The following is a 24,308-nucleotide window of genomic DNA, read 5'->3' on the forward strand; positions in this document are numbered from 1 at the left end:
TGTTTGTGTTGGCAAGGGTCGCCCTGAAATTAGCCCATCTTTTTCTGACAGAGGTTGCTCAATGTGCTTCACCAAATGCCAGTGTGTATAATATTGTGAAGCCATGCCTCCTCCCCCCCTCTCTGCATTTCTTTTTATAATTGGTGGAAAAAGTTAGGTTTTCTGTTGGGAGCGCTTGTCAAGCATCCGTCTCTTGTCGGTAGGGTGTAGGAGAGCAGCTGAAAGAGCAGAGTGTTTAGTCTGGAGCTCCTCTCTTGGGGATGCACTTCTGTGCTGGAGGAAGTATTCCTCAGAGCACTTTCTTTGGCAAAACAGACAAGTGACCCAGCGATGGGTTGAATACAGATGGGTCGTTTTCTTTGACCATTTTTTAACAGAGTGAAATCATTGTTTTCATCACCTACAAACTTCCTACAGTCTTCAGTGAAATTGACTCAATCCACATTGTGGACACAAGTAAAAACGTATAGACATACAGCAGTAGTGTATAAATCACTTAGGTAGACTAGCTATGTTTAACGGCTACTTAAAGGATGCCTGCCCACTGTTCTGGTTGAGAGCCAGGGGTTAATGGGTCTCTAAGTGATGCTCCCTGCCTGTGTTCCTCAGCGTTCTGTTTGTTTGTTTGTTTGTTGGCTTATACTGCATGTTAAGTGCTTTGGTGGTAGGGAGATATCTAGAATAGTCAGTGGTACCATCACAGCCCTCTGTTCCTGGCAGCTGGCTTCGCTAGCCTCTCCCTGCCTGCTTGGCCTGAGTCCAGGTCTGAGCTCTCCATCTTTTCAGCTCAGGCCTAGCTGGCCAAGAGCACTACCAGTGACCCTTGATTTGGCTCTGTAAGGGAGCAGGATCACTAAACATGGTCCATAGAGTTCTCTTGGATCCATTTCTGCCCTCACTAAATGAGCGAATATGAGGTTTAAATTGCATACATATCATTCTTTCCTTACCTTGCTTTCCCCTCTCACCTGCAATGAAAGTGCAAGTGAGCTGTGATATTCCTCTCTTTCACTCAAAGATCAACCGCTCCAGAGAAATCTTGAGAAACAGCCGTGAATCCCAGGTTCTCTGTTCCCCACAGGGAGCATATCCATCTGATAGGCCCGATGGGGCTGGGAGGGCTAGAGAGGGACGGATCAGAGGTCGCTGACCCCGGGGAGGCCGAGGTGCAGCACCAAGACGTCAGAGTGCCGAAACTGACGGGAGCAGAGTGATGGCACCTTGGAGAGACCGGCCTCGTATTCTTGGCCTCAAATAGCCATGCACTCACGCACTCTGTGTTTCACACAAACATGGCTTTGATGCTTAAGTTATGAGCTGGAGACTGAGGCGCCGGTTAGCATGACCTCAGATGAACTCCCTCAAAAGTGGCCGCCTTTGATCTACTTTTACTACCTTTAGATAACGTCTCAAAGTCCATATTTTGCTTTCATTCAGCCAATTAAAATTGTATTCTATTATGCTATGACGTTGCCAAATATTACCATTCGTGGGAAGATGGTTTGTTTGGCTCTTGCAAAACAGAAGGGCTTTCCTGTAAGTCCTTTGGAGTGCCACCATAACCAAGACCTAAAGCTGAACTTTGTTTCTCAGATATCTGATATCCTCCTTTCTTCCTCACAACACACTCATAGCGCGTGCCACTGTTTTGTGTTGCTAGACCCAGCCTAGCTTGTAACTATAGACATCAGCGCAGTGCTTCTTTGACCGTTTAAGTGTTTCCATAGGTCAGATCTAAAAGTCTGACTGCAGCCACAGCTCCCAGATTTAAACATTTGCATAGCAAAATGAGAGTGCAGGCAGAACAAAAGTGTGGAGGTTCAGGTCCAGCTATTTGACTTGCAAACCACTCTGTGTCAACAGGATTCCTGATCTTCTTTGACAGCATACAGCCACCACCTTGCTTTAGTTTCTTGTACTGTATGTGCTTGCTCTCCTCGTTACAGAGTAGATGAGAAACAGAGTGGAGCGCCGCCACTGTCCGATTCTCCACCAGCCCCCACCCAGGCCATTATCCCGTCTGTCTCAGTAAACAGACCATTAACAGACAGAGCTGGTGGGGGCTAGATCACTATTGTTTTCCCTCCCATAGATCTGTGCAAATATTGATCTTCTCTTGAAGTATGAGTCAAAATAAGCACACTCTGTAGTTGACTGGAGGCTTTTTACTCGTGGATGAGTCATTCGTGACCCAAAGAGCAGGAGGAAACAGAGGGAGCATTACAGAACGACAGAGGCGGGCGAAACATTTGTCTTGTGTGTATTCTGGTCATCTGAAAGGGCTCTGCTTTTAGTGTTATTGTTTTCCCTTTGTGGCCATGTGCCAGACAGACCAGCAGTCTCCTCCCGGGATGAACCCAGGCCAGGCCAAACCAGGCCATCGCCAGCAAAGAAGACACGGGCAGGCAGGGAACTCCGAGGACAACAGTGCCTCCTTCCTCCAAGTTTATTTGTGTCACAGCCGAGAGGCAACAGGGTCAACACAGGGCGGAGGGTGAGGTGATGTCTTCTGACTATTTTAACACACAATAATCTGTGTAGAGGTTTGGTTTTGAGTGGGAGGGTGCTTGTTTTCGTGGTTTCCATTTAAACACCTTCAGACCTGAACTCTGTGCCTCTCGCCTGCTCTCATCCCCTGGGGCAAAAGGGCCCGGCAATGTACTGGGGGATTAAATGGCTAATTTTCCCCTCTTAAGAGCTGCACTGAGAAAACAAACTCTTGTCATGTGGGTCTCGACTGGAGAGACCTGCCACCACACCTCATGGTAGGAGGTACTCCTCCACTAATGATGTATGAATAAACAGCCTCCCACTGCTGTCGCTTTCCCTGCACTTTTGTTTTCCTCATCCCTCCTTCTTTGCTCTTATCCCATCTCTCTTCCTAATTGAAACATCTTTTTTTCCACTGCTCAGTGCTTGAGGTGCTTCAGTAACTGATACCCCCCCCTCCCCCCCAACCCAACCCCTTGGGAATACTCTATTCTTCCTCTATGTATCACTTCTCTATTCCATGAATGTGACATCTAACTGTCAAGGCTCCTTTGCCTATGTTCCTTTATGGGTGTGTCTGGTGCTAGCAGCAATTCACTGAACAGCATATGTCCTTCCATTGTTTACAGCCCCATTTGGTTAACGATGACACTGATGTCATGTCATTATCCTCTCACTCAAGTCTGGTTTGCCCCCACCCTCCCTCCTCCTTCCCCTGAGCTCTCCAGGGGGCAGAGTCATCAAGTGGCAGCTCAGGAGACGAGAGAAAGATGCTCTCTCTCCATATCAAGTGGCTAGCGGGTTGTGTGATGCCTCTCCAAGCCTCATGGCTGCTGTGGTTTGGTTTGTGAAGGCAGCTGCCCAGCCTGTCAGCCAGCCTCTACTGACCCCACCAGGTCAGACAGAGGAGGTGCAGGGCCAAGACACAAGAGAAAGCATTGGATAAGAAGTGACAGGTGATGCTTGGACCAGGAAGTGAAGTAGTACAATAGGCCTTTATCTTAGCGAACTCCACAATGCTTTCATTTATAGACAGAAAACAAGCGTACCTCTCAGTCATTATCACTTCTGCCAACAAGCTGCCTTCTTGAGGAAAGCTTACAGCTTGTCAGTCAGTCTGCAAGAGAATGTATTTCTATAGTGTTAATGTCAAGTGTCACCCAAAGCTTCTGTTAACACTCTAAACATGTTCTCCCCTTAACTAAGTGTTAGTGATACCCGCCTCCCCCTCTCCTTCTCTCTTTTGGGATGCAGAGACTCAGACTCTGCCTGCCGGTGGTGATGATAAGACACATGATAATGGACAAAGGGGTCCATGAGGATATGATGTTAGCGCACTGAGCCCCCCTCAGAAACACTCGCAGAGCTCAACTTGAGATAATCTGGTGGACAGTGGGGAGGCTAATGGCTGAGGATCTGTCTCACACACTCGCACGTCCCAGAGGAAGCTGCATTCAATGGAAAAGAGTGTGACCTGTGACCCATGGTGATGAAAGAACGCTGTTGACAGATATAGTATACCTGTGAGAGTCCTCAGTGTTTGGCTTGTCTGCGGGGGGTTTTTGTTCCTGGACCGCAGCCTGGACCAATTCACACGTCCTTATACTGGTATAAATTGTGCGCCATCGCTTCTCCGTCAGAATGGATACAAACAACTCTGCCCTTTAGAAAAACATATATTCACACTTCTATGAACTGCACATCTACACACATGGAGGCATAATGCAAGCGGCACATCTACACAATGATCTCAGTGTGTGTGTGTGTGTCTCTCACAGGGGTACATTTTCTCTCAGGGTAGAGTGTAAGAAGGAGGGGCAGATGGGGTAGTGGTGCTGTGAGTGTAACCAGAGATGCCTTAGGAATGCAGGGGGTGTTTTTGGAAGACTGGAGTGGAGTATATGGGGGGGCGGGGGCAGGGGGGGGGGGGGGGGGGGGGGGGCCTCAATGGGTAGGATGGGTGATTAGGGGGTGACAGCTGAGTGCTGACCCTTCTATAATGACAAATCATCTGGCAGGTGTGTGGCTCTCCAACCCTCCTCCCCACCCTTCCCTCCTCAAGCCCCATCGTTTCCCGGCCAGAAATCCTCCACTGCTGCCGGAGCGGAGCGCTAAAGGAAGACTTCCGGACATCCACACTGCCGCCCTGCAGCCTCATGACCAGCCTTGTAGAAGTATGGGGCAGCCTCTGTTCAGATATAGCCTGCCCTGTGCTTGTCAGCTGCCCTCTATGTGCACTCAACACTCCAGTATAAGCTCCTGTGCTTTAATAAACATAGCTAATGAGACCTCAGTCCTTGGAGCCTCAGGTAGCATTGGTTTTATTGATTTGTCTTTGTAGATGTCATTTTTTTCTGACTCGTGTTGACTTAACAGAACAACACTTTGTCTCCTCAACTGCATGAAAGACAGCGTACCCTGTTTTGTCCATGAATCATGCTGACGACAAGCTGAATCCAAACACCCTCTGATCTTTTGAAGTAAAAACAAAAGCTGACCCTGGATCAGTGAGAGGGCTCTGAAAGCAGACAGGTGCTAATCTAAGGCCCGCTCACAAGTCAGTGCTTTGAAGCCAAAAGGAAGAAAAAAAAAAAACAACTTCAGATATTATGAATTCTCCTCAAACTTTCAGATTTTGTTCCATGTTTTCTGTTCCATTTTCAGATTGTGTTTATCTTCTTTGTGTGCAAGAACACACGTTACAAACAGTATTTCTACAGTGAGCGTTGTTTGAGACAGATTCCAGTATTGTATTGGTCAGCTCTGTTTTTTATTTTGATTATGTATCTTCTTTCTTTAATAGCTGTTGTAGCATTACAGGCCTCTTTTCTTTTCCATCAAGCTTCCACATCAAGCTTCCACATCTTCTCTTAATCCAATTCCAGCCAACACATGGAGTCTAGACAGGAGACCCAACACAGCCTGCACCTCACTCTGATATCTGCTGTTTTCCCTCCAGAGCCCCGACCTCTCGGCTATATCCAATAAGAACCCAAACACCCTTTTTTTTTTCCGCTGCAGCATCGTTGATCCAAACACAGAGGAGCCGCACATTCTCTGCTGGAAATCACGCAGAACCATCCTGAACATTTCCCCACTTATCTTTTCACTTTGAATTAAGGATGGGGCTGTGCTGTGATTTCCAGGCAGCGGTAGCAGGGAATACTTTCATAGTCCTGTCAGGAAAATCTCTGAGTGTTATTAGCATTAGCAGGAGACATTGCCCAGTTATTCAGAGTTCCAGACCCAAGTGGAAAAATGTTGTTTGCTTTGAAAAGGTTTGATCCAGCTGCACATGGCTGAAAAGAATGGGGATTTTTTTTTTGCTTTGTAAAAAAAAAAAAAAAAAAAAAAGATTCTGAATCTTATCATCATGTTGTTTTTACTCCAAGTGAATATGAATTATTCATGCCAATTGATTTGGTGAAAAAAGTTAAAACAAATCTGCAAAAAGCATCCTTCCTATATCACTCCTTAGTGTGTATACTTATGGAAACCCCCCTGTCATATTTCGTTGTGGCAACGCAGTCTGACTCACACACAGTCATACTGTGTCATTCAGTTGTCTTTATCACCTGTGCTTGTCTTTTCCCACTCCCCCCCCCCCCCCCCCCCTCACCACCACCACCACCAAGCAACATAATGGGCCAGTCCAAAGTGACCCATATTTACCCAATAATACGAGGCTTTGAAAAGACCCATATCGAGTTGCAGCTAATGCTCCAGTGGGGCCCGGAGAGTGAAAGATGTTACCGGCCGAAACGGCTTGGGTTTCAGGGCCCCGAGAAACAAAAGGCAGTCCAGTCCTCAGAGAGAAAGGGAGACGGGGGGGTGGGGTGGGGGTGCAGTGTGAGTGCACACAGTGTGAAACAGTAGCGTCAGAGGGTCTCGTAGCATCCGTTTGAGAGTGGCTTGTGTGATGCATCTTGTTTTATGATTGGAGGAAGTGAAGAAATGGGTTGTTTTTTCAGGAAAGTGTGCCGCACATTTTAACGCATTTCATGTTGCTGCACGTCTTAGTCCACTGTTAATATTTCAGCGTTGTCAAGTACAGTCATGTGAGGAGTTCATCTTTCAGCTTCACCAGCATCCACCCTCGGCCGTGTGTATGTACATGTGTGCAAGCCGGCCTTTTACAGGACGACGCAAAAAAATATGGCTGCTGAGTTAATGGAGCAGAACTGAACTAACCTCAGGCGTTAGGGGTGAGCAGAGGTCAGACGGGTTGGTTTAAGAAAAGAGGGTTCGGATGATGATACCCAAAGGTGATTTCACCTCATATCCTCCCTCCTCTCTCTCTCTCTCTCTCTCTCTACTTCCCACCCTCTTCCTCCCCCATCCTCTCCCTCTCCTTCATGTTCTCTCTCTCTCTCTCTCCTCAGGGGCAGGCAGGTATAAAGTTACACAGAGCTCTCAGCTTTCTTGGAAGGAATGACCACATGAGTAGCTTGGGGATTAGATTAGCAGGAAGAGCAGACTTAGCCAGGCTGTAAATAGCCCACTTTTTTCACCATTAAAAAGGCCCCAGTACAATATAATCAATAGATAGCACTCATCTGATGCAGGAAGCCATATGAGAAGACCTCCCCCAAGTGCTCTGAAGGACAGGCTACAGCAGCTTGTGCCTAATGAAGTTATTATTAATCACTGGGCCTGCTGTTTTGAACTTGTGTGTTGTTTCTCTAGTGGCTGATGAGTGGTCTTTGTGTGCAAGACCTGATTGACATCACGTGCCACTCTTCTTTCTACTTTCACTGTCTTTACTGCAAGACAAGTCAAGGTCATGTTTCATTTTCTTGTCTCTCTGTATTTCAAATCACATTCATGTAAGCAAATAAGTTCCGTTTTTCAGTGAAGGTTTCATTGGGCTACGAACACACCATGCTGTAAAATCCTAAAACAGTTAATTGCCAAATACAATCTATAATGCGTGTAGTCTGCCCAACACCTCCCCCCCCCGCCCATCTCTCATTCATACACACACACATACTTCAACTCTCGCTCTCACTGAGCCTCCCCACAGGTGTTGGGTTACTCTGTAGAGCAGCTTGAATGGTCACAGAAATCACAGAGGGCTGTCTGTGCTCTTGATTTTCATCTCACTTTGAAGTTTCCCCGGCTCACAGGAACAGGGGCCACAAAGCCAGACTCGTGTGAGGGCTTTAGGACTATATGATTCCTGCAGGGTGGTGGTGGGGGGGGGAGTATTGACAGGCAGAGCTACGTGTTGTCTCAGTTCTTGGAAGATTTTGCTTCTTTCCTTTTTTTTTTCTCCAGTCAAATGCTTTAAAAAAAAAAAAACCCCAGCACAGATCATGTGTGCTACTTTCCTGTACTCTTTTGATGGCACAAAACAGTGGAGGAAGGATTAGCCGGGTTGGGGGACACAGGTCAGCCCCCCTCTGTACAAACACAAGTCATAAGTAGAGGGGAATCTTTCAATGCAGGGACAAGATGTGGAGACTAAATTAGCAGCTCGAATGTTTTTTCTGTCTGTGCACGACTATGAAAATAAACAGTGACTGTTGGCTTCGCTCGAGAACCTGAAAAGAGGCTTTGGCAGGCTACATCTGTAAGCACTTAAAAAATAAAAGATACCCATAATACTTTAATAGAGCCATGTTGGAGAGGCTTTTAGGCACAAGGTGTTTCAGTGTTAGTGTATGGGTACGTCTGTCTTCATTGATCTCATCAAAGGGCCAAAGGGTCACAGAGAGCCAGAGAAAATAACTTCAAGTGTGGATTTAATGAAGAATAAACTTTCACTCAAGTTACACTCACAGGAACTGCTCTTTAAACCAGCGCTCAGGCTGCCACTCAGTCACTTTATTTACAAAATAGTTCACTGCTGTTCCTGACCAGGGCTCTCTCTGTGTGTTCTCAGGTATCTGAACCACGTGCGGGCTGCCATGCCTCAGGACACAGCTGGAGGATACAACTCAGCTTTGGCTTGTCATCGAGCCCTTCAGGACGCATTCAGTGGCCTGTTCCCTCTGAAACAATGAACACATCCACATCAGACACTGGTGAGAAGTTTGACAAAAAAGGACTGTAAAAGCCCCTGCTGCCACTGGGGAGCAGGCAAATGCCACTAAGGTAGTTCTCTGAATTTGTGTCAGGGTTTGTATGATTTTTATTTTTTTTTTATATTTTGTGTTATTTTAACATTCAAATAAATCACAGTGACCAATGAGATGTTTCTGTCTTTACATTTTTATTTTGAAGTGAAACAACTTTCTTTCTGCGAGAAGATGCAAAGACATTAAAAAAAAAAAAGTATGACTTTGTTAAAAAAAAAATCTCAACTTTAATTTTGTTCTTGTATTCCTTACAGAACACGGTTAATATGATCATCACGTTGAACCTGTAGCTTCCTCACATTTCTGTCTTTTTGGTGGTGGTTCACTTGACGACTCTGTGGACAAATAAAATGTGTTTAGAATCAAATACAACTTTATTATCGTTCAAGAGGGAAAATAGTCTTTGGTCCACCTGGCAGTACAAAAAAAAAAAAAAACACTTTCAATAACTATTATCTGTTCATGATCATAAACACTTTTAGTGAATATTCAGAGGAGTGAATGATACTAGAAGATAGAAAAGATTCAGAGCTGATGGTTATATTTCTATATCACTTAGTTTTTGACTGACTTTAAGTCTGAAATGCAGAGATCTTCTGTTGATTGTGTTGAAAAGGATTAAAAATCCATCTTTAAGAACTGAGAAAACTATCTGTAGGATAAATAACCTCTAAATGTCTTCATGGCCAAAGGCTTCCTACAGCACACCACAGTTAAGCGTCTCGTACTTAGAGACACCTTGTTGTCTTTTGATGTCTAACTTGAGTTACCACGGTTTAATGAATGAACCCTCACCTGTCTGCTCATGATCACTGCTGAAGAGGACCTCTTTGGGGAGTGTGAATGTCACACACATCATATCCTTGTTTGGTGCTACATTGCGCACAAAATGCACTGAACACCGCTCCTCCACAGGGAATCCAAGGCTACTGGACGCCCTCTTCACCACGTCTGTCTCAGGTTCATTATCTTTTGAGAAGCCGTAGCAGTGCACTGTGGGTAGGCTCTCTTCACAGACATGCTCTCTGTGCAACAGGCCCCTGAATGCATCCAGGAATTCCAGAGCCAAGGCGGGCAGGTTCATCACCACGTGGATTACATCTTTTTTCTTCAGCAGTGCAGGCAGCTCCTGCTTCACAGGTCCCTGGATGAACGCTCGTCCGTCAAGGTTGAAGGTTCGGACTTTGCTCTCCACCTTGTTGAGTTTGCAGTTGTGCTGAAGCCATCGGTAGGACTCTGGGTTGAGATCGTTGGCCACCACGTTGGCACCGGAGCGGGCAGCAGGGATGGCAAAGGGACCAACGCCGGCAAACACATCAAACACGGTGTCCCCACGTTTGACGAGCTGCACCACACGCTGATGCTCAGTACTCAGCCTGGGGTTCCAGTACACACGAGAAAAATCAAACTCATATGCCACCCCATTTTCTCTTACCTGCAGCACAAAGAGTTTATCCACCATTAATCATGAGAACAAAGGAACCGTTCTAAGTCAGTATCATTAACCTGATGGTTTTTCTACCAGGATTCACGATTAAACCTACTTTGGCGACCATGTTTTCCTCTCCAGCCAGCATCTCCATCTTAAAGTTGCGGTAAGTGGAGTCGATGGTGTTTGTCTTATTTACCACACAGGTGACGCCAGGATTTTTGTCCATGATGACTTGACCTACATTGGAAGCAGCCAAGAAGTCAACAATCAATGTCACTTTGTAACTCTGAAATCCATTATCTGTTCAATTATGCTCCTTAAAATTAGACTAATTAGAACATGAATTAAAAAGGAATAAAATACTTTACATTAATAAAAAAAATGTACACAGGAACACATTTTTAAATTTGTAATACAACTGCTGTTGTATTACAAATTATGTGAAATTTAAACCAAGAACTCTCCTAAGAAGATTTTAAAAAAAAAGAGTGTTTTAGCACAAAACTGGACCGAGGACACTGATAACATGTCAAATCTTTTAAAGGGATTATTTGCCAAATTAAATGTTAATGCTGTGATTTGTCTTCACACTTATGATTCTTGGGGGGGGGGTCAAAACATTGCTCATGAGGTGTAAAGGGCACAGAAGTGTAAAACCTCGACTCAACTTTGTATCAAACTTCACTTGCAAAATACTGACTTTGACATTTCTCGTTCCAAATAAATAATCGCAAAGCTTCTAACTAATAAAACATATATACAACCGGGTGCAGAATTGAAGGAAGGTTCTCGATAAAATGAGCGTAGAAACATAAATCTGTCACCTATGAGGTTCTTGTAAGGGAGCTGGTGGTCCCTCAGGTTCATGTGTGCAATGTGTCCCACCCTGCTGAAAGAAGAAGTCACATCCTGACCCTGAGGCAGCACAGCCTCCAGCACCTCTTCGCTCTTCAAGTTGTCGTAGGTGAGCCTCAGATCATAGTGCTGCAGCTCCTGAGAGACACTGAAAGACCTCAGAGCCTCGGCCTCTGCCTCACTGAAAGAGGTGGGCGAAGTCACTCTGTGAGGGTCCAACAGGACCAACCGAAAGTCACTACCCTCCTCTTTCTCTTGGAGCACTCTGGGCACTCCAGGGCGCTGGATGGTGGACTTCTTCAGGCTCTTGACCACTTTGTTTAAAACCCGAGTGGGCACCCGTAGAGCAGGGACAGAGATGGTCTGTGTGAAGGCCTCTTTGTCCAGACAGGTCATACCCCGAACATCTGGAGGGGGTCGGTACAGTTTATGCTCCATTGTGGGCTTCAAAACAAAGCCAGGAACCGACGAGGCTGGCGCTGAAGAAGCAGACAAGTGGCTCCGGTGGACAACAGCAGCTTTTAAGTTTCTCTGAGGTTGTACAGATGCAAAGACTCTTATAAGGAGCCTGAAATGACAACAAAGTCTACTGCCGTGAGCCTGAAAAAGTAAATACACATATTCTAACTGTGAATAAGAAATACATCTAACAAAATAGAGGCTGGATACAAAATAATTAACCTTTCTTTATCAAGAAAACTCATGAGTAGAACTCACCTCCACATCCTCCGCTCTCGGGCATGCTTCGTATGCGTCATCAGTGATCGACCAAGAGCCGACTGCTGATTGGTCAGACGAGTGCAGAGTCCGCCTCTGATTGGATAGTATAATTCCCGACGCTTTACAAATGCGACGGACGAGAGCAACACGTGACGTGAGTAATCAACAACAACAGCCAGCAGCTGACCGGCTGATTAGAGGAGAGTTTTAAAAAGTGATTATCTGACCGGATGGGTTCGTAACTTTTGCAGCTTCACGTCGCCACGCTGGCAGGAGTGTTTTTGAAGTCTGACCCGGAGCAGCGGTGGTTTGTTACTTTTAGTTTGTGTCTTTTTTTTGTAGAAAATGAGCATCAATGCAGACAAACACACAGACTCATACAGTGAAATAACCGCCGGAGACACAGAACGCGACGAGACTTCACCTTTATTAGGAAATGTAAGTATTAAAGAAAGGACAATGTGTTTTTCAGCTCGTTAACAAGTAAAGTTCCCTTTAAGTTCATGGTCATCACGTGTCCTCTGCTTTCTGCAGATGTCAGCACTCAAATGGGAGTTCTGTCTAAAAGCAGAACTGTGTTATTTTCAATGGAATTATTGCAATGAGGATGTATTTATTTTTTTATGCAGTTGATAATTTATTAGACATATCTCTTTTTGTACTTGCACATTTTACACAAGCTTGATCTTCATAAATCAGTTATGTAATATGTTCTTCTGCCCTAAAATGGCATTTTTGTAGCTCTCTCATACGTATTCACCTTCATTTGAACGGAATTAACTTGCATGTTTGCTTAAATCTAGTCAAATTTAAAGATGTCTTGACAAAGTCCAATGGGAACCAGCTTAAAATGCATTCTATGAGTAAGCAAAATCAATCAATGAGAATTGAATCCCTTCAGGATGTTAACATTATTATATCATCATCAGAAATAAACTGACTGGGATACAGATTCAGATTATCTACATCAACAGTAATATGTTTTATGTATGGTTTTTTTCTTCAGCAGGAGCACACAGAATGACACAAGGACAACAAGAGTAAAATCTGATTAAATGTTGGACATGATCAGAGGTGTCAAGTAACTAAATACAAATACTTTGTTACCTTACTTGAGTAGAATTTTTGGGTAGCTATACTTTACTGGAGTAATTATTTTTCAGCAGACTTTTTACTTCTACTCGTTACTTTTTCACGCAATTATCTGTACTTTCTGCTCTTTACATTTTTAAAATAGCCTCTGTACTCCTTTCATTTTGGCTTGTTTTGTTTCCGGCTTGTCATCATTCAAAAAAACAAAAAAACCTATGCAGATAAATTGCGCCATCCGGATAGAGTGAATTTGATTTTGTTTGGATCAGAAGTATAAACATATACCATTCCAACACCCTATTGGTTTGTACGGCTCCATTGCACCTGCACATGACACAAATCACATCACACTAAAGGCAACTAGTCATCATATCTTCCTCTCCATGAAACACATGTTAATGCTCAGTAGTACACATATATGGTTCTTTAATGTATTTGCATTGTACTAAAATGCGTTCATTTTCAATGGGCATAAATGCGGCTGGAACAGGTGCATACAAAATGTTTCAACATTAACATTTTCATATAGCATTATAGTCTTCATGGCCTTTAGAAAAATGTTTTTTTGGGGAGGTGGGGTAGTGCACTATAGGCCCCAGTGGCGCGGCCTAAGCTTTTGTCCTTAATGGCATTTTATTTCCTTTGCATTACTTTTACTTTTATACTTTAAGTAGTTTTGAAACCAGTACTTTTACACTTTTACTTGAGTGAAAAGCTTGAGTTGATACTTCAACTTCTACAGAAGTCTTTTTAAACCCTAGTATCTATACTTCTACCTGAGTAATGAATGTCAATACTTTTGACACCTCTGGCCATGATACAAATGACTCATTATGTTAGAGGAATATCAACAACAGCTAAAGTACAATGTGGATGGGGATATTTTTTTTTTAGAGTTTATTGGTAAATTAGTGCTTAATAAAACAGTATCTTTGATAAAACTGTCAGGCACATTTCTTGAAAATCTATTTTGGCAATGCCATTGTGTTCTCACATTGTCTTAGAAATGAATCAGGTTTTCAGTAGCTTTGGTATCATATTGTGAAGGTTTTGGATTTAAGTTTGTCTCCACAGATCTAGAACGAAAATAAAATAGTTCGGACATACAAATCAGTTCAAGGAAGCGTTCAAGAACAGTATATGTTGCGACCTGTACTTCTATTTTTAGGTTAGTTTCTGTCTTAAAAGACCCTCTGAAAAGTTTGGCTCCATGTAGGGTTCATGCAGAGATTTTCGATTACTCTGACCTGCATAGGTGAATGAAAGAAACTCCAGGTCATTGTCTGCTTGATTAATCAGAGCCGTTCTCACACACTCAAAGGAAGTGGATACAGTAGATATAACAATTTACTTCATCAAAGGAGCAATTGTCACATTAAGTGCACTGATTATACCACTTATTGTTAAACATGTACCAAATGACTCATGAAAGGACTGATTATCCTCTATTTTAATGAATCCCCCCCCCCCCCCTTCCTTGATCAGAAATCTGCTGATTAATGCCTCCATGATATGAATAGATATACTTCTTAATAGTGTAGTGTACATTTGTTTTTACATACTCTATTGCCAGTCCTTCCACTACTGTGACTCAGGGTGATTCAGATTCAGCAGCTAGCAGGTCAATCCAAGCTTGTTGTGACACTGACACCAGAGTTGCCACTCGTTCTCTCCAGGATATCCCCTATTACAGAGGTCAAGCAGTTTGGGCAGCTCCCCTTATCCTGAGCTCAGGCAGCTGTCCCAGAGCCAGCAGCTCAAATCCCACCCCATCCATTCCCATTCCCTGATCCCGCATGCCAGAGCAGTGTTGCTTCATGACATCCATCATCAGGGCCGACCAGTTGTTCCTAATTCTGTCACGAAAAATTCTGTGCAAGCTCTTACAAAGATAATGAGGTTTCTCCTACTGCTTTATCCTCACATTTATTGTTGACCTCTTTATCTTCTAGTTGAATGTTTTCTCTCCTGTGTATATGCAGGGATCAGTGCAGACCAGAGCTAAAGGAGCCTCCTTCGCCTCCTCTGTGTTTAACCTGATGAATGCCATCATGGGCAGCGGTATACTGGGTCTAGCTTATGCCATGGCTAGCACTGGAATAGTTGGTTTTTGGTAAGAAGGATCTTGTCACACAGTCTATAACAATGCTGTTGGAATAAATTGCTGCCTTTGAATTAAAACAGCGTAAAACCACATGGACATTATTTTCTGTTCTGTTATTCCTCTCCCCTCTAGTATCCTGTTGGTAGTAGTTTCCAGCCTGGCAGCGTACTCTATACATCTCCTTCTGAAGCTATGTGACCAAACAGGTGAGAGACTGACTGTGGATACAGTCTAACTTTAGATAAGCACATTCCTATTCCAGGGGCTTTAATCCCCCTTTTTTGACTGTACACCGTTTTTGTTCTTCATCTAACTAGTGTTTAGATTGGTGTACTGGAAAGCCATCTTAAATGAATGAATGAAATCTTTATTGCCCCTAGAGGAATTTGCCTTTCACAGAAAGCATAGAAAAAATCATCAAGACCACGTTTTCCTGTGTGTCTTTGTTTTCTGTCTTTGTTTATTTCCTAGTTGTCTTTTATTTGGGGGATGTTTCAATGTTGTTGAGAGACATGAAAAAACAGATTAAAATGATGTTCTAGTGGATTGTTTTCTTGTGAATTACCAGCAAAATACTGATACGATTTTTTTTTTTTTTGGGGGGGGATAGGGCCCTCCATTTCTGATTTTATCCTCTTTGAAAGGAACTCCACCTGTTTAACACATAAAGTGTGTTTTCAGGTTTTGAAGTTACCTAGTCAAATGTTTAAGTGGTCTTTTATTGCTACAGAGACTACTGCTAAATCTAATAAAACTGACTCAAGTGATGTCAATTAAGTCAGTGTAGACTGGGGCAGATGACAAAACAAATGTGGGGTGTAGTTAGACAGCAGTGAGTTCACTGTAGCTGCTTCAAGCCACAGACCACATTAGCCTCAACCACCATAACACGCCTAATTCTTGGACTAAACTGTAGGTTGTTGAGTTGTAATGTAGGCAGGCACAGTGTTGTGACAAAAAAGAGGAATGTATGGGGAAAAAGATAACATCTTGTGTTCTTCTGCAGTGCTTTATTAATTTTAAACTTTGCATGGTGGGATTAAATTGGTAAGCCCCTTTATTCAATTGAGAATTTCTGATTGCTTTTGATTTGACTCCCATAGGTATTAACTCGTATGAAGGACTTGGCGAGAGAGCCTTACAAAAACCAGGAAAGGTACGTTTTTGTCTTTTGGATTAGTGTCAAACAAAGAATCAAACCAAATATTCTTCCTAACCGCCTTTTTGAAATTCCTTGTAGGTCCTGGTTGGAATTGCGATTCTCATCCAAAACATTGGTGGTAAGTCAGCTCCCATTTGACTGCACAGTTTCAAACATTATTTCTGACATTTTGGACATAAAGTGATTTTGGGGTTTTTACAGAAACAGAGTGGTGAAGAGGTTTCAAAATACAGCAGGGTCAGAAGTTTATTTTGGAGGCTTATAGTGCCTCCTACTGGTGATCAGAAACCTGAACTCGGCTCCTCTCTTCTGTGAGGCTATTATCCAGATTCCCTGATAACCTTTGACTCTGAAGCCGCTGTCCCCTCGGCCCCTTCCCCATGGGCATGAAACCTGACTTCTCATCTAATTGGTCACTGATGGTGAAACCCCCAACCCCACAATTTTCTCTGCCTTTCACTGTCCTTTCAGCCACGCACTGCTCTCGTCATACAGTGCAGAGCTGAGGTGATAGCTCCTCTGCAGTCATTAGCGGCCTGCCTGAGTGGATTACTGCCCTGCCCTCTGGTATGTTTGTGGTTTTCCCAGCATGGGGCAGTATGTGTGAGAGTGTGAGAGCCGGCACTCCGGCATGCATCTGTCTGCACCCTGGGCCCCCCTCCCCTTTTTATAAGAGTGCAATTAGCCTCACTCTGGCTAAACATTCATCTGCACTGCCAAAGCCTGATGGGCCAATTGACCTTAATTACTGACCAGCCCAGGGCTTACTCAGCCCGCCCCTCTGTTCCATCTTAATGAATTGAAAGTGGCTCTGTCTTATGACACACTCTCTCTTCCTATGTGCTGACCACACACATACATGTTCATGAAATGTGTACATAGATGCACCCTGTTAGAATATGGTTTCCTCCATCTTTGGCCAATAACAATCCTTTTTCTTCACTCAAGGGCCTTCTGTTGTTTAGAGATGTAAGTATGATCCCTCCAGGATTTCCCATGAAAAACATTGTTGTGCTGTGGCTAACAAACTGCCTGAGACTAAACCACTGCATCATGCCTGTTGTGTGATCCCTTCCAATGTGGTTACGTGGTTAAAATCATTTTCATTTTTATGGCTTTTTATTTTTAAGTTTATGGATGAACTTTTGCAGCAAAAACTCCAAAGCCATTCCCACCTCCAAAATAACCTCTTTTTGACAGGTTTAAGTGCTCACAAATGGTATTAGCTTTTCACAGAGTGAGTGTCTGTGTGGGCTGGGAGGGTTATTGGAGGAATTTTCTTTCATAAACAAAGACAGGATCTGAGGGATTATGGTCTAGGCTTATTTGACGGCGAGTGCAAGACCTGCCCCTGAGGCTATAAGGTCCCAGCTAACTCCAGCTAGCTTTGCCTGGCTTCCCCAAATTTAAATCCCTTAACACACTCTCCCTTTATGACTGACCACACGCTGTATCTGCATCCCCATTCAACCAGAAACACCCTCCCCATTGGTTGACTCCTTTGACACCCGTTTCAAGTTTTCCTCCTGACGTTATTGAGGCTGGTATGAACCTTAGGAAGTGACCCTGATCCCCTCTCTGATTGGCTGTCTCTGGAAGGATGTTGGAGCCCGTCGGAGGCTGATAATATCCTGTTTCCTAAAGAGGTGGAGCAGAGGGAGAAATACCTGGATTAGCGTCAGAGATCATTATTGTTAGCATTCCTCCCCCCCCCCCCCCCCCCCCCCCCAAACTTCCTCACCTCTTCATGCTTCTCTGGGTCTCCAGCAGTCGAAAGATCTGCATAACGTCTGCTCCTCCACTCCGGAGGCTTTTCTAGTGATCCCCTTGAGCTTTTACCCCACCCATCTGTATTAACTCAGAGCAGCCAAACCCCACTCGCCCCTGCACTGGAAAATACACACCATGAAATCATGCAATGATATGTTGTGTTTATGATTTCAAAGTTTGGTGGCTTATGTGCTTCTTTTTTTTTTTTGGCCTTCTATTATATACAACAAAAGAAATGATCTGACCCCTTTTCTCCTCTCTTCCCCTCAGCCATGTCTTCCTATCTGTTCATCTTGAAGTCTGAGCTCCCTGCAGCCATCAACAGCTTCTTGAGCTCACACGGCACAGGGTAGGTATATTCATCACTTTGAGCCCAGTCCTTTGCCAATAAGGATATTTGGTTGAAAATCTGTCACAGCTGCGGGTAAAACCAAGCCATCCGTTTTAGATTAGCTGCATTAGCAGATAACGAATGAGTCATTCCTGTTCCCATGATGTTGTAGATTATACCTGTGATTTAAATAAGTCAAACTTGACACATCGGCTCCACAAAAATGTTCAAATAATGAGAAATCTTTGTATAAAGCAAGGAAGAAGCTCTTTAACAAAACCACAGTGCACTACTTTGTGTCTGAGATGTGGAAGCAAACTCTATGTTGTGTAGCCTGAAGCCTACCCAGAGGAAATGTACAACAGAGAGCCATTCATCATGCATCATCAGCGGCCGCTGTTTTTCATTGGTCTACAAGGACGAGCCTGTAGGCCGAGGCCAAGAAAGTAACTTCTATCACATTATTATTGGCCACACTGGTTTTAAGCAAAGATATGTAGCTGCTCTCAGCCGATCTGTCAACATCTGTATCTTCTACACACAGCTGCTTTTTATTAGCACTCTCCTTTCACCCCTAAATCTCTCGCACATGTTCCCCGGAATCAGACTGATACAAGGGGATATCAGTTTTGCCATCCTAATTACAGCCCACTGCTGAGGGGAAACACAACATTTCTGTTAATGAGCGGCTTTGGGATGTTAACAGACACATACACTCAATCCCATCAAAGCATAAATAAATTGAGTTGTTTTATATTTTCTTTCTTTTCTTGCCAATTTATCACAATATGGCAGAATGAAAACACAAGTTGTGCTCAATCTTTTCTTAGTCAGTGCTGTTTCAGTTCTCCCGTCTTGTTTCAGTTCTGTTACAAGTCCCAATACATGCACAGCTGTGGATTTGGTTTATGCGCCGCATTGGCCAGATTTATGCTGATCTTCAACACTATGTGCAGATTGACTCATTGGCAGTCAAACTTAACCGAGAGCAATCCTGCATCTTGTTATAGCGTGAAATGTTCCACATTTCATGGGTCGTCTAGGTATCCTGTGTCTTTACAGTAAGCCTCGAGCCGGATCCTGGTGGGATTGGAGATTTTTTATTTTTTTTTCTTACATCCCTGTGTCTGCTTAACGAATTGTACAAGTGGAGCAGAGGGTTAGCGAAGCTGTGGTCGAGCGCTTCATCTAAACTTGGGTTGAGGTTGAAGTGGCAGGACAAGAGGGAATCAAGGTCAGAGCCGAGTTCACGGTGACATCTAGTTACGGGGCAGAAACTAGTGTAGACGCAGACAAATCCATCCGCGCCTCTGCTAACGCCACAGCTGTGAAACTGCCAAACAGGGGTCAGTGGGTGTTGATGTGGTCGGAGCAGGTGCTGCTGACTGTGGGAGCCCCATAAAGAGAGCTGGAGCCAGTCCCTCATGACCCCCACGCTGCCGTCCAGCCCACAGCAGCGCCAGGCAGCACTCCGACCCCGACCCCAGCGGAGCCAGCATGCCTTCCACATGTGTCACCTCCAAACGCCACCCCTCCTCCTCCTCCTCCTCCTCTTCATTCTCCTTCTTTAGCTCCCCAATCCCAAATAAACCGTCAAGGCGATCCCTTTGCAAAGGAAAATATTATTCCCCCCTCTCCAAAAAAACCCCCCGAAAAGTGAAATGTGGTCTCAAATGACAGAGTGACACGACGTTTGCATGTGAATTACATAATTGTTACGGTTTGCAAGAGCTAAAGCCCTTAATTCGTACCACATGATGAATCTGTCGCTCTGTATTTGAGCACAAAATGGAGACACATTTTCCAGAGCAGGTCCGTTTTAAAGCGCTGAAGATTAATCTGTGCTATCCATGACATCCACTGCAGGAGCAGGAAGATGATGATGATGATGGGAAATGTTGCTTGATTCAGCTTCAGCCTTTTTAATAATTCACGTGTACTTGTTTTGCAGGGATGCCTGGTATCAAGACGGCAGGATGCTTCTGATCCTCGTCTCACTTTGTATTATTCTACCTCTGTCTATGTCACCTAAAATAGGTGAGTTGAGATTTCAAGTAGCATCTTTTATTTTTCTGATTGACTGGTTTAAATTGTTGTTTCTCAACAGATCTGTTCTCTGACTCTTGCAGGCTTTCTTGGCTACACCAGTGGTATTGCCTTCTTATTCATGCTGTACTTTGCAATTGTGGTAAGTCTCCAGTGTATATCCCTTTTTGGCCTTTGAAAATTATTAAAAAAATATATATTGCTGTTGTTGACAAGCTGTGTTAACGTCTCTCCAGACTGTGGTGAAGAAATGGGCTATCCCCTGCCCACTGCCTCACAATGTGACCACACTTGAAGATACATTCCAGGTAACAACAACCACTTATGTCCACACAAACACACACGCATATCAGAAACTGTAGGATGGAGCTCTGTAGTCTGGACCAGGCGGTCATGGCTGCAGGATTATAAGGGGAAACCCAGGAGACCTGATTTTACTGACTGTGTAAACTGGCTGATGAGGACCAGAGGAGGCTGCGTGCTGAACGGTGCCAGTCCTCCTGAGGGTGGAGGAAGTTCATGTGACCTTGCATCAGACTGGAAATGACCTCTGGCCTCTTGGAATTATACCGACCTTAATAGAGCTTCAGATCTGACATGGATTTCTCAGACGCTTGTTTAGATTTAGCTCCAAAGCCAGGGGATGCAAACCAGCTTTCTTCTTCTCTCATTTACAGGTTAGAATTACAGAAGTTTTAACACGTAACATTCTCCCTCTTACTTCTTCCAGGCATCAAATTCTTCTGGCACAGAATGCACACCAAAGCTTTTTGTCATCTCCAGTAAGGTATGTCTATGAAACAAGGTTTTCTTTTCTCCACACTAAACATTACAAGGTGGGAAGTGAGAAGTTGTTTAGCTGTAGAAGTTTGACTTTCTTAATGCATAAGAAATCTATGCAGTGTGCAGCTGCTTCTTATGTATGTTACATGTGAAGGCCATACATACATATGGTACGTAGAATAGTCCAAACCCCACATTTGATCCTCTTTTCAAAACTTTATCATTTATTTTTTTCTAAAGCGTTCCTTCAAGTTCCAAACTTACTGACATTTCCGCATCACTCCTAATAAAAACCTCACCTTGATGCACCAGTCCTCTCACTCCTTTGTAACATTATGAGCTGATAATTTGTAAATGACAGCTGTGATCCATCCCATGTGTCTTACAGAGTGCCTACGCCATCCCCACCATGGCCTTCTCCTTCCTGTGCCACACAACCATCCTGCCAATTTACTGCGAACTGGACCGGTCAGATCTCACTTTCTCATTGACTTACTCCTCACCTGTTTTGTTATCATGTTGCTCAGTGAATGTGTCCTTTGTGATTTTTCAGACCCACTAAGAAGAGGATGCAGAACGTTACAAATGTCAGCATCAGCCTCACACTCCTGTTTTACCTCATCTCTGCACTCTTTGGCTACCTCACTTTCTATGGTAAGCCCGCACACAAACACCATTATAACTAAACACTGTGCTCTTGTGTATTTATGAAACTGTCTGAATCTTGAACTGAAACAAAGCAAATGTTTAAATACTTAAAGAGAAAAGGCAATAATGCTAGTTTCTCTGCTATTGACATTGATTGGATATTTAGGTTTGAAAACAACAGTGATCCTCAATACACTGTCAAAATCGTTTTGTTTTTTTTGTTTTTTCTGAAGCCCTGTGGGTGGCTCAGGTTCGAATCCGTCCTGTGGCTCCTTTCCCTGATGTCATTCCTCTCTCTCTCTCTCTCTCTCTCCCCCAGATTTTTGACACTCTTTCCAATGTTGTACAGGTTTACTGCTCTGCCTTTTATTGATATTCTTGTATAGTTTTTGAATCACTCACATTTTATCTACATATTTGAAATACTATAGCGACTAAACTTAGCCCTCTCTTGTCCGCTGGCCTGTACCCTCACTCTTGTCTTGTCTCCTCCTCACAGCTCATGTAGACTCTCAGCTCTTGCTCAGCTACGACACATATTTGCATCATGACATCATGGTGATGACAGTCCGACTGGCCATCCTGCTCTCCGTGTTGCTTACTGTGCCGCTCATTCAATTCCCTGTAAGTTCACTGATCACAGGATATTCTAAATGAAGTTATATAGTTCCCTGAATGTTTGAAGTTGTTTGACTAGTCTCTAATGTAAAATTCAGTATATTTAATCCTGGCTCTACAGCTTTTATTGGTAGTTAACTTGATCATTTCGAATAATGAAGTCAATTTATTGTTATTTGTGTGTGTGAACGGAATACATTATTATTTTTAAATAAAATGAATGTCTCTAGATGCTTATTTTCTTACTGGATCAGATAAAAGTAACTAACTTTACCTCTGAGTATGTTTTTTTTTTTTGTTTTTTTTTACACTGAACTTTGTGTGTGTGTGCTGCAGGCACGTAAAGCTGTGATCTTGCTCCTGCGGGGAGATCGACCCTTCTCCTGGCTGATCCACATCATCACAACTCTAATCATTCTGGGTGTTGTCCTGCTGATGGCTATCTTTGTGCCAGATATCAGAGAAGTGTTTGGTGTAGTGGGTAGGTGTTGTATTTGTATAAAGAAGAGATTTAATAGTCTTTATGAATAATATACTTGTTATTTTGGGGCAGTAAGTAAGTTTGCTTGGCTGTGAATGTTTTTTTTTGACTACAGCAGACATTGAAAGTGCTCAAGATCTCAGCCCAGATATCATTGTTCACAATTATTGATTTTACTGGCTAACCTCACAGTCTCTACTTTTACATTATTAATGGTGCAGTCGCTGCTTCAACAGTTTAAGAATCTGCGATTTTAAGACACATTTTTTTTCTGTTTCTTTGCCAGGATCAACCACATCCAGCTGCCTGTTGTTTGTCTTCCCTGGCATTTTCTACCTCAAGATCAGCGGCCGACCCTTCAGAACCTTTGATTCCATTGGGGTAACTACACACTGTTGGAACATTGTTCATTTACAGCAACAAAATAATATTATTCTATTTGACTTAACAACTCAAGGTTACATGTTTTAATTTATTTAACAGGATTACAACAGTTGTTTGATATGCTCTTTCTGTTTCTAGGCTCTTTTCCTGGTGGTCTTCGGTTTGATCATGGGTATCATCAGCCTCTCTGTCATTGTCATCACAATGGCAAGGAGCTCCTGACCCCCCCCCACCCACCCACCCCCCTCACCCACCCCCACCCCCAAAACTCGGCACTAAAGACAAGAAAGGGAAAATTGTGCCAAGTATACTCGGTACTGTGTAAAGAAAGGAACTAGCCAGATTCTAATCTGCATCACCTCGGGCAGTTTGTTTATGGAGAAGTTTTTCTCAACACTTAAAAGGGTTTGTTTTTTTTCACTGCCTTTATCTCACTATTATACCAAAATCGACTCTTATGAGCTGTTGGGAAAATACAATGCACACTTCAAAGAAATCGTCTTTTTCTTCTTTATCTTTGCTAGGGAATGAGATAGGAGAGGTTTAATGTACAGCAATGCAAGAACAGGTCATGTGGGTCAGTAACTTCGTTCTGTTTATGTTGTTTTTAAATATTTTTCCATTTTAACCTTCTGACAGACTTTGTACTGCCCCATATGGATGATCATTCACTTTATGTAGATCAATCTGATTTTTTTATTGAGAAAACTGCTGATCAACTCTGAACCATAAATGTACAAGGTTTACCACTTCAGATTATGTTTACGTCAAATGTTCCACCAGTGAGTCATTTGACTCCTGGAATAAGGGCTAAGTGTTTTTTCATTTTACTTTATTATTTGTTTGATTTTTATTTTAAGCTTGCTACTATATTGGGTAACTTTAATGAATGTGACAAAAGCTGAACGGTTTGGTCATAGATTTTGAAACTGATCAGGTTGTTTGGACCAGTAAACTATAAAATACTCCACCTGGTTGTGTTGTATAAACTGTTGATGTTCAACTTGTAATTACATCCATTTAATAAAAGGGAAATGTTGTCCATTTTACTCATTTAACCACAAAGATGTCTCTACCAGTGTGTTGGAGAGCTCATCAGTCTAACATGTCACATTTATGACTGTGTGTTTGATTGGCAGGCACATTGAGACTTCCTCTACAGTGTTGTGCTGTGTTTTCAGTCTGTGACTAATGAAAGCCACATGCTTGGTACGTTTCTAATCATGATGCTGTTTAGATTGTCTTCATGCTGCCCAGGAACCTACAGCCACCCACTGCTGCTTTTAATCTAAGGAATTAGGCCGAGCGACCC

The 24,308-nt window shown here is 43.3% G+C and overlaps 3 protein-coding genes across 3 annotated transcripts in view; 2 read left to right on the plus strand and 1 right to left on the minus strand.

Moving 5' to 3' along the window:
- The window catches only part of mnat1 (MNAT1 component of CDK activating kinase), a 32,006-nt gene extending 23,323 nt beyond the window's left edge, over positions 1-8,683 (plus strand). The window contains exon 8 of the mRNA XM_020645208.3: positions 8,375-8,683. Coding sequence (XP_020500864.1) covers positions 8,375-8,495 — 121 coding nt within the window. The 3' untranslated portion in view covers positions 8,496-8,683. The remainder of the gene's footprint in view (positions 1-8,374) is intronic.
- A 2-nt stretch (positions 8,684-8,685) lies between these two features.
- On the minus strand, positions 8,686-11,692 carry trmt5 (tRNA methyltransferase 5). The gene is made up of 5 exons (XM_020645205.3): positions 11,575-11,692; positions 10,827-11,425; positions 10,115-10,239; positions 9,366-10,005; positions 8,686-8,905 (listed from the first exon to the last, which is right to left on the minus strand). The coding sequence occupies exons 1-5, from the start codon at positions 11,613-11,615 to the stop codon at positions 8,844-8,846; spliced, it is 1,467 nt and encodes a 488-aa protein (XP_020500861.3). The 5' UTR covers positions 11,616-11,692; the 3' UTR covers positions 8,686-8,843.
- Positions 11,693-11,742: 50 nt separating this feature from the next.
- On the plus strand, positions 11,743-24,036 carry slc38a6 (solute carrier family 38 member 6). The gene is made up of 16 exons (XM_020645253.3): positions 11,743-12,015; positions 14,652-14,782; positions 14,906-14,979; positions 15,877-15,929; positions 16,014-16,053; positions 17,976-18,054; positions 19,988-20,073; positions 20,166-20,224; positions 20,319-20,390; positions 20,813-20,869; positions 21,254-21,333; positions 21,419-21,519; positions 22,013-22,137; positions 22,468-22,612; positions 22,899-22,993; positions 23,135-24,036. The coding sequence occupies exons 1-16, from the start codon at positions 11,923-11,925 to the stop codon at positions 23,216-23,218; spliced, it is 1,374 nt and encodes a 457-aa protein (XP_020500909.2). The 5' UTR covers positions 11,743-11,922; the 3' UTR covers positions 23,219-24,036.
- Positions 24,037-24,308: the final 272 nt, after the last annotated feature.

The sequence above is a fragment of the Labrus bergylta genome, chromosome 18 (genome assembly GCF_963930695.1).
Source record: "Labrus bergylta chromosome 18, fLabBer1.1, whole genome shotgun sequence".
Lineage (NCBI taxonomy): Eukaryota > Metazoa > Chordata > Actinopteri > Labriformes > Labridae > Labrus > Labrus bergylta.

Bases quoted from the DNA above. Each gene is read 5' to 3' on its own strand.
- slc38a6 (XM_020645253.3), top strand. From the start codon at position 11,923: ATGAGCATCAATGCAGACAAACACACAGACTCATACAGTGAAATAACC. The intron at 14,783-14,905 runs GTAAGAAGGATC...TCTCCCCTCTAG, and splicing joins ACTGGAATAGTTGGTTTTTG to TATCCTGTTGGTAGTAGTTT. The intron at 15,930-16,013 runs GTACGTTTTTGT...AATTCCTTGTAG, and splicing joins CCTTACAAAAACCAGGAAAG to GTCCTGGTTGGAATTGCGAT.
- trmt5 (XM_020645205.3), bottom strand. From the start codon at position 11,615: ATGACGCATACGAAGCATGCCCGAGAGCGGAGGATGTGGAG. The intron at 11,426-11,574 runs GTGAGTTCTACT...TTGTCATTTCAG, and splicing joins CGAGAGCGGAGGATGTGGAG to GCTCCTTATAAGAGTCTTTG. The intron at 8,906-9,365 runs GTGAGGGTTCAT...ATTTGTCCACAG, and splicing joins CAGTGATCATGAGCAGACAG to AGTCGTCAAGTGAACCACCA.